Source organism: Aricia agestis, chromosome 13 (genome assembly GCF_905147365.1).
Source record: "Aricia agestis chromosome 13, ilAriAges1.1, whole genome shotgun sequence".
Taxonomy (NCBI): domain Eukaryota; kingdom Metazoa; phylum Arthropoda; class Insecta; order Lepidoptera; family Lycaenidae; genus Aricia; species Aricia agestis.
This window is the reverse complement of record NC_056418.1, coordinates 8,030,041-8,040,117: the sequence shown is the minus strand read 5'-3', so window position 1 is coordinate 8,040,117 and position 10,077 is coordinate 8,030,041. Positions and strand designations below refer to the sequence as shown.

Genomic DNA, 10,077 nt, shown 5'->3' with positions numbered 1-10,077 from the left:
GTTATGCTACTTTGGATCACCTTATTGTATAATTAAGTTTTTAGTAAAAATACATTTAATTTTCTGGGTGAACTGTTTACTTTTAAAAAGAGTACTTACTTAATAATTAAATTTATGAAATAATAAATAGGTAATGTTGAATGAAGTGTTTTGTTTTCCAAATTCACCTACGACTTCTTTTAGGTTACGCGCGACCACTGCCGTTACAAAATAGCGCGCGCCCGCTTGAAGGTTAATATTATAAAACACCATAACCACATTTAATATGGTTGAGGACTTTGTGTTAATAGAAAATATTACGCAAAGGACGAAGCAGAGAGAGTCCTAATAGCACATACAGTAAAGAATCCGACCAATATCCTACATGCATGAAATGCACACGTCTTATCAGAATATTGAGATTTGAGAGAAACAGTGTCACATGATTCATGAATCAAATGAAACAAAACTTTTTGTGTACTGTCTATACTGGTCTCCGGTAGTCCAGTATTAGTGTTCTGTGATACTGGTGCTGCCTCTGACATCTCCTATTTATCTAATATATAAAAATAAGTCGGGTTTTCCTTCCTGATGCTATAACTCCCGAACGCACGAACCGATTTCCACGGTTTTGCATTTGTTGGGAAGGTCTCGGGCTCCATGAGGTCTATAGAAAAAAAATTCAGGGAAAAAAAATTCAAGAGAAAAGCAGGAAAACGGGGAAAATCATTTTATGGCAAAACAATGTTGCCGGGACAGCTAGTTTGTCATAATTATTATCTAATTATGTAATTAAACTTAAAGGTAACTAATAATTTAAATAGTGTTGATTAATTCATGAATAACACTTGGTTTACTAAAAATAATAAAAAGGATATTGTACTTGCATTTATTGTTTCTTAGAAAATGTTTTGTACATTATAGTATTAAAAATATTTTATGCTTACTGCAGTAACCTGCCTATTTCTGAACCAAAATAATAATCATATTTTTGAAGTTATAATTAGGTTGATTTTTTCATCAGGCATCAATATTTGCGAAGTAACAGCTTTAACTTCTGAATTATTACTATGTAAATCAAAATTATTGACCACCTGAAAGTGAAACATACACTTATAATAGTTTTTATTATTCGTAGCATACACTATTTGTGATTATAGTAACAAACTGGAACTCTTGTAACTTAAAAATGTTCAGAATATTAAAACCTAAATGCAAAGAGGGTTTCAAAATGTATTTACCTGGTATAAAACCTCATTTAATTGTAGCATAGCTAATTTTTTTCCAATACATGATCTTACACCCAAAGCAAATGGTATTGCTGCAGAGGCTTCATGATTATTGAGATCTTTCTTTCTAGCGTCTGCTCTGTCCCAACGATGTGGTAAAAAACTATTTGGGTTTGAAAAATATTGTTCATCTCGACCTGCTGTATAAATAGATGCAATTATTGGTGTCTGAAATGATAATAAACAACAACTATAAATATTATTTATTGTAACAACAACATACTTCGTTTAAAATCTACGTCTTCTTTGGTATGACTTTATGTAGTGTGTCATAAATCTCATCTTTTATGTGACTGTATGGCTGTTCAAGTTCACTCGGTGCTTCTGGAATCTTTAATTTTCTTCTCAGAGATGGTGATAATAGACATAAGTTCTGAGCTAGTCCAAATACACTGGAAGTGGTCCAGTATAAACACATACACGATGGAACAGATGCTGCTATGGGTATCATAACCACAGTGAACACTCTAAATACATTTGTGAATATATTATACATTCTGGAAGGTTCTCTTAGCTTAGACATTCTTTGTATTTCAATAATGCCCAGGTTTGTCAACCCAAATGCGACTGGTAGTATGTATGAAGCATCTGGCACTGTCAAGTTTGGGATCCAACCAAAACCTCCCACTGACAATTCCATAGCTGTAATGGTAGCCACAGGGTCTGGTGGGTACATGGTCACTAGGTTCCTCAGTGCAAAAGACATGCACACCCAAATTGGTATTTGAAACCATATAACTAGAGTTGCCTTCAAAGGATGACAATTATCTCTTTCTATAAGAAGTCTCCACTGTTTTTTCATTGATCTTCGGAACAAGAGGAAAGCTTGTTTGTCTGTCAAGTTAAATGATTTCTTGGCCATGGCGGTTTCCATTTTCATCTCTTTAGCCATATCCTTGAGCTCTAGTGTAATATTTTCAACTTTGGCAAGTATTTTATTCTGATATATTGCAAGCGGTAGAGTCACGCCCGCTCTCACAAGTATAGTGGAGAAAACGATTGTTGCTGACCAGTTCAGACCACTAATATCATGGAAATATAATAGTCCATCCTGTATGTAGTTTACCATACTACTGCTAGCAATACTGGTGTATGTTTGTTCTTGCCATTTGACTATACTTTCAATCGATAAACTTCTCTTAGGATAAATAGGTTTATTATACATATTACTATCATTCTGCAAGTTTAAAATGCTACTTTTTCGCATACAATTTGTCCCAAGAATACTATATTTTCTATATACTGAATGTTGTGCTTTGTTCAGATTTAATACGATTTTGTGGAAATTCATGTTATTTTATAACAATCAATTCTAATAATTATTTTCCCAAATCATAGTTTTCCAAAATATTGTATATATTCTTCTTATTCTTCAGATTTTGGCACTTTGTCATTTTTGACATTGACATCCAATTTTTTTTATAATATGGCGCTCGGCTTTTTAACCATGGCCAAAACCGAAATAACATAATTTTAGGAAAATAATACAGAAACACAACGTCACTATTTCGTATTTCCAGCAAAACTACATTTTTTTTATTTATTTTTTTATTTGCTTTGGTTTATCATTAGGTAAAATTTGGGAAAAATCTAAACCACCTACCTAGATATAAAAACGACCTACGGCTTACGGGTAGCCAGTAAGGCCCGTAAGATACGACCGATGCGTGTCCTTATGGCATTGAGATATAATAAATACAAAAACAATACACATCATATTAAAGTAAAAAAATAATTAATACTATAAACAGTGAATATACTTACTTGTTCTGTAAGAAAGTATTCTCCAAGTAAAGTATCTTTTGATAATATCCGTGTTAGAAATGGAGCCACTGGATAAAGTCTCATCGCTTCTTTTATAACATAATTAATGTATATTCGATCCTTATGCCGAATTTCTTCTACTACATTTGGATGTTTTGATAGTAAGTAGAGAATCCAGAGCGAAGTATAAGCGGTCTGAAAATAAAATTGGTGTTTGGTTATCTTCTTAATCATAATTAGATATTAATTATTATAGTGAGTGTTGCAAAGCGCGCCACCCCGGCAAGTGCGCCATATTAATATACTTAGCTATAATAATTGCATACGGTACTGCCGCTGCGATTGAATTGAGAAGCAAGTAGCAAAGTGTATTTGTCTTACCGTATCACCGGAGGCAATTATAAGATCTGAAACTATTTTTATAATATCAACATCGCTCATATTATCCTTCGATAGTTTATGTACCAAACCGTTGCTAGTGTTCTTGAGTTTTATTAGTTCTTTTACAATTTTTGTAGCTGAAATTATTATCAATTAATATATTTTTCTTTGTTTTTACTGTGTTATTTTAGCGCTCGTGATTTTACTTACATAATGACAAAGAAAGATCGACAGATGACTTGAATTCCCTCCATACTTTAAAATTAAGTTGGTGGCATATTTTCAAAGGTAGTCCGTACAATTTGGTGGTGTTATGAAATACTTGCTTGACAGAATTTGAAAATATACTCACGAGTTCGTCGTAATGATTACTAAATTCAATACAGTCTTGTCCAGCTAACACATTTATGATAACTGAAAAAAGGGTGCATTTTATAATTTTACACAGTCCACAACACTGATAGCGTCAGAAAAGTTTCATTTAACGTCACCCCTTCTTAAAATTTTGGTTTCATTACCGTTTACTGAGAGATTGTAGAGCTCAGATTCTAAATCTTTAACCAAACATGGCGTGTTTTTCTGTTTCCAAGCGCTAATAAAATCAGATACGGCTTTTTCCACAGAAGCATTCATCCATGTTTCATTATCATCGCGTAAAAAATGCTTATTCATCACTTTCCTGTTTCGCAACCATTCTTCACCGTCCATGAAGAAGAGTCCTCTTTGAGTTCCGTACAGTTTACCATAAAGGACCCAAGGCTCCGGCAATATGTGTTGCGGGTACTTGCCTTCGCAACCCAAAAAGAGGTCTTTCATAAGTTTAGGATCACTCGTAAAAACCATGTCAGTGTTCCCATCTAAGCGTTCGCAAAATGTGGGGCCTAGTTCCTTGTGACGAACATCAATATATTCGTGTAATCTAATTCAAACAAAAAAAGCTTTAACATACATTATAATAATATTATTTGCATTCTTAATTTGAAAAGGTTCTAAAATGCCAACATTAGCGACATCTGGTGGTAAGTTGTTGTAAGACTAATTTTAGCTTTATTTGATAAATTTTTCGGGATAAAATGTACCCTATGTCCTTGTCCGGGACTCAAAGTATCTCCGTACCAAATAGACCAGACCATGAAGCTATTATAGAGAGGAGCCTAAGCAACTGTGCACTGTGATTTTCAACTAGGTCCTGACGTCATCATTGTGGGCGGGGCTTAAGTCAGTACACTTTCAGCGTTTGTCAGGTGCACACGTAACGAGACTCCCAATAAATTAGTGTTTTTTGCGTTTTTAACAAGGAAAGGATGAAGTATTGTGTTTTATAATGTCGAAAACACTCAGACAGACGTTCTGATAATATAAATACCATCATATTTCATTTGTAAATAATTTTAAATGTAATTTACATATAAAAGTTCTAGAACATTTTAGCTTTCAGCGTTAATTATACTACTTGACACTAGATGGCCAGACCTTTGAAAACGTAAATGCTTATAATTTTGCATAAGTTTATTGCAATAATCATACTTGAATACTTAAAACCGTGATACAATTTGTCTTAAACACATTTAATAGCTAAAACCGTACTTATATAGCTTTTATTATCATATTACTTATAAAGCGCCATCTATCGTCATCTTGGATAACTACTATGAACGTAACAAATATCCAGGGCCGTATTTAGAATTAAATTATTAACCGACTTCCAACAAACGAGGAGGTTGTATTTTTATTAAGTATCGCAATGACACTTTGTTTGCTAATGTTGATTGTTGACGCGCGCGGCTGATATTTGGCCAGCCGTAGGGTCGACAAACAAAAACGTTTTTATTTGCGGACATTTCTTTTAAGTTTTTGTTTTATTTTTTTTGTGATAATAATAGGTAATATGTGATATTATTATAGTAATTGATTAATAAAATAATAGCTGAATCACATTTATTGATAAAAGATTACCACAAATCTTTTACATGAAAATTTTGGATTCGCTCAAAAATAAAAAAATAAAATACTTAACTGAAAGAGTTGAAGCTGCCACGGGGTTGACCAAAAACAAGGTACCTTAAGGTTGAGTTGCACCAGAGGCGTGGGTAAAGTTAAAGTTATGGTTATAGTTAAGGTAAATTTAACTTTAACCTTGACTTTGATCGGAGAAATTGACAGGTGACAGCTGGTCCAACAAAGTTATAAATGAACGTAGGCGGGGGCGCTGCTGGTAAAGGAGAACTGTTTTTTGTATGATGACAGCGTTAGTTCCTTTTTCCGTCACGCGCATTTAAAACCTTGTCGAGCTCTATGGTTATGGTTAAATATGGCGTCTTGATGGCGTCAATTTTTAACTTTAACCAAAGATTTGACATTTTGCGTTGTAGTTAAAGTTACAGTTAAAGTGAAAGTTAGTTGGTGCAGCCCAGTCTTACGGCCGTTCCCAATATTTGATCTATCTCTGGTTTTGCCCTACTAGAGATAGGAATAGCTCACAATTGACATAGAATATATGTCTCTCATGTCTAATGTGAGCTATTCCTATCTCTAATAGGGCAAAACCAGAGATAGATCAAATATTGGGAATGGCCGTTAATGTACAGAATTGGTCGATTACTTACCTATTTAATGCTATCAGAAAATTTTGCTAACGCTACTTTTTTAGCAAACAAAACTATCATTGCGATCCCATTCTGATCGAGCGTGGATTATCATCTTTCATGTACTTACTATCGAAGAAATTGATTCATAGTCCATAGGCCGCCTCCCCCCCCCCCCCCTATTACCTCAAAATGCCGGCAATGCACCTGTAGCTCTGCTGATGTTGCGAGTGTCCATGGGCGGAAGTTGCTTTCTATCACCGGTGGACGGTGGCAGGCATCATGTAGACGTTCAGAGAACATTTGCAAAAATTTATTCTGAATAAAAAAGTTTGAGTTTATCAGGTGACTCGTTTACTCGTATGTCCCCTTATTTTACATTAAAAAATCGGTCAAAATACTAACTCTTACTTTTAACACTTATTATAATAATTAATAATATACATTTTTTAAAGTTCTGAGTACGTCCCATAATATTCAAGAATTTTGACATCTAGTGTTAGATAGCTGAACTACGTAGTAACATCAACATCGACCTAAGCTAGTAGTTTTGCTTTTAGCCGATAGATGAAAGATTGAAAAGTGGGCGAAGCTTGACACCCCCTCACCCCGCAAATTGTCACGCGTCGTTTCTTAAGGAAATTCGATTACGACACCTCCTCTCTATATTAGCTTCATGGACCAGACAGACAAACACAGGTATGCACATCATAAGCTTAAAGCTGCAAGTTTTACAATGCTTCTACTCTAGTTCTACAGCTTGTAACTTATGCACATTGCACCCTCATCGAAGTTTTTCGCACCTTAAAAGTAAAACCGTTACTAAACGAAAATTTTCATTAATTGAGGTATCAATGCCATCTATCTGAAATAAATGTAAACTACAAGATAAACTTTGTGTTTCTGCAAAATTTTGTGTTTTGCGCCATCTAGCGGTAAATCAAAGCGTTACTAAGCCGAGTTATGTTCGGGTCGATAAATACAATATTGTGTCTATACCAATAAGAACATGATCGTGATAAAGTGATGACGGAAGTTTTAAACAACAGCGTGATTATTTGGATAAACACGGCTTTAAGTCACAAAATATTTTCTTTTTTGAATAGGTAAAGTGTTTCAATTTGTTTAGACACATTTTTCGTGTTATGAAATAACGCAATTTATAGTTAAATTTCATTGGATGGTATGTTACAGTTTGTATAGTCACAGTTTGCCTTTATTTTTTTAGAGATTAATCCAATAAGGTTTATCTCTAGAGTGTAACATTTTTTATTGAGTTGAAGTGAACATCACTTTTGTTAGCTCAAAGTAGGTACCTACCTCTCGTGGATAGAGAAATGAGGCTGTGATTGTTACTATGTTTATTTTCTTTTATTGCTATTTCCAGTTGATCTTCTTTCAGTCAAAGTGTTTTAAAATGTAAAAGGATAAGATAGTTAAAAGTTAAGACGGTAAGATACTGTCTTAACTTTTAATTATGTTAAATTATGAAGTTTTAATAGTTTTTTTGTTTTGTAACATTAGTTGCGCTTACCGCAATGAACAAAAAAATTAGTGGTAAAGTGTTACTATAAAAATATAAATCAAAATAAATAAATCTGTAAATATTTTAATTATCTTTTTTAAATGGCATGTCATAATATAAACAGAGATCTATCTTATAAACTCATTAAATATCTTAAAAAAACCCTGAACTCAGATTTTATTTAGAAAAAACAGTGACTATTTTCTAATATTTGCTCCCCTGTAAAATTTGATAATTTCATTTAGTCACGGTATTACTTTAAAGGTGCGTTTTAATAAAATATAATAAAGGACAGACAAACCTTAATCCACCACCAACTTTGAAATAGTTGATCACTTTCCCTAATATCGGAATCTCTTTAGGGCGAGGCATGTCTTTGATTGTTATAGATGTGCTCTGAGTGACCTCTCGTCTGCTAACTCTTAATTTCAAAGATTTTTTCATCGAAGTCTGAATACATTTTTGCTGAAAGTAAGGAAAATATAATTATTTTCATTAAATATTAAGTGCTTTCCGCTTACGTTACAATATTATGTAAAAATTCCTAATAGTTATTTTTGTGATTTATATTTCAACTTTGCTATTGACTGGTGGCTGTTGAGATTCACTGTGCGTAGATATACTAAACATTTTTATATATTACAAGCTGTCCCGGTGAACTTCGTGTCACTTTAAACCTTCCCTGGACTTCTACGAATATTTTAAGACTAAAATCAGCCCAATCCGTTCAGCCGTTTTCGAGTTTTAGCGCGACTAACACATTTGAAAATTCATTTTTATATATAAGAAGATAATATTTCGATAATCTCTTCGATAAATGGCTTACCATTGTGCAATACCTTACGCAGAGAGTTCCAAATGGGTATTTTATTTCACCACTTTTATAGCAGTTGCCTCGTATAATCGTGAAGACGTAACAAAAAGTGCCTAGGTACTGTGAACTGTCTGAACTTACTGCCTATTGTAAACTGATCCCACAGTAAACAATCCACATTCCTAGCTCATTAAAAATCATGCATTCAAGACATTCTGGAACTTGGGGACGCGAGATAAAAAATGTTTTATTTATAACTAGAAATGAATTATTCATGGGTTTAAATTATTATTACTATACAGTTTATTCTTCTTGATCGCAATAATGCTGTTTGAGACGCCACTGAAGCCCGTCGCGTTGCAACCAACGGATATTATACTCACAAGGAGGTTGCAAGTTGCAACGCGTTATTATAGTTATTATAGTTTAACCGTTGAATATATTATATTTTGCATTATTATGAAAGTTAAGGCTCCATTCCACCGCGGCGCACGCTGTACACGGCCACGCGCACGCGTGGACGTGCACGTGCGTTACGACTATGTACACGCTTCCGTGTATCCCGTGCATACAGGTCAGTTAACAAGAGCTGGCACGATCAACACATTTAAACATTGTGCTTGAGTAGTGTCTGTGAATAAGCGCGTGGCGTGACGTCGTATTTCATACGCATCATAAAAAGTCTGTCCGTCTCTCTCGCGCGGTCTATCTTATGAGCGTGAAGGGGTCAGTTATTATTTTTCTTATGCTACTGTTTGTACTAAATACATCGTGATCGTTACAAGTCGGTAATGTGTGATCGGCGCGCGCAGGGTCCGGAACCGTACGATAATTATCGTACACATACGACAATTTTGTGCGTACGTCCGATGTACGATAGCATATTATTATCGTACGCAGATTAGGTATACGATAATAGGTTACTTGACCTAATTTTTTTCTTCATGCTAATCGCTTCTTAATCATTCATTTTCACAAAAAAACTAATATTTTAATATTTTACACAGTAGAAACCCATAAAAGTGTTGATTGAAAAATATGCCTTAAATATGGCGCTGATCACACTGTCCGCCATAGTGTGACGTCATACGTTTTGTATTTTAAACTTTTTATTGAACATTTTTTTATGTGCTAAATGTACGAGTCTAAAAGTGCCCAAAAATTATAAAATAATTAAATAAGAAATTATAATTCATTTGTAATGTGGAAAACTTTTAGAGAAAAGTTTTTCATTTCCCGTCTACAATAAATGGAGATAATACATAAAACTATCCCTAAGTAGTCTGTGCATAAAACTGATGTTTTATTTGAATTATTCAAGAAAATATATTTTAGAAATCTTTCTAGGCTTATTCTTATTATTTATGTACAAATAAACTTACATATAACGCGCGCGATAAATAAAAGATATTAAATTAGGAGTCTGATGACGTCACATCCAAATCGGAAGTACCGCAAAAGCGTTTTCGTCAGTACAAATCCTATTTTCATAAAATCATATTTTCAAATCAACTTTATTTATCAATCATAAGCTTTTATTTGATGATAAGCATGAAATACGGTTTCCTAGGCCAAATTCTACTAGAAATATGCATTTGTTCAATGAAATTAAATATAGGTCAAGTAGCCTATTTTTATCATGATGCAAACATATTATATTTTTAAACATACTGTATAGTGAAATTGCATAAGTGTGAGCACTGGCCACTGTGAACGTGCCAGCTTTAGTTAACTGATCTA

The 10,077-nt window shown here is 33.8% G+C and overlaps 2 protein-coding genes across 2 annotated transcripts; both read right to left on the bottom strand.

Annotated features, from left to right (window-relative positions):
- Positions 1–909: 909 nt before the first annotated feature.
- LOC121733073 (cytochrome P450 315a1, mitochondrial) lies at positions 910–8,580 on the bottom strand. The gene is made up of 8 exons (XM_042123173.1): positions 8,350–8,580; positions 7,825–7,988; positions 3,932–4,332; positions 3,624–3,827; positions 3,414–3,550; positions 3,033–3,227; positions 1,221–1,436; positions 910–1,073 (listed from the first exon to the last, which is right to left on the bottom strand). Exons 1-8 carry the CDS (start codon positions 8,350–8,352, stop codon positions 963–965), a joined length of 1,431 nt encoding a protein of 476 aa, XP_041979107.1. The 5' UTR covers positions 8,353–8,580; the 3' UTR covers positions 910–962.
- Positions 1,325–2,579, bottom strand: LOC121733074 (cytochrome c oxidase assembly protein COX18, mitochondrial). Its single transcript, XM_042123174.1, has 2 exons — positions 1,492–2,579; positions 1,325–1,408 (listed from the first exon to the last, which is right to left on the bottom strand). Exon 1 carries the CDS (start codon positions 2,557–2,559, stop codon positions 1,504–1,506), a length of 1,056 nt encoding a protein of 351 aa, XP_041979108.1. The 5' UTR covers positions 2,560–2,579; the 3' UTR covers positions 1,325–1,408; positions 1,492–1,503.
- Positions 8,581–10,077: the final 1,497 nt, after the last annotated feature.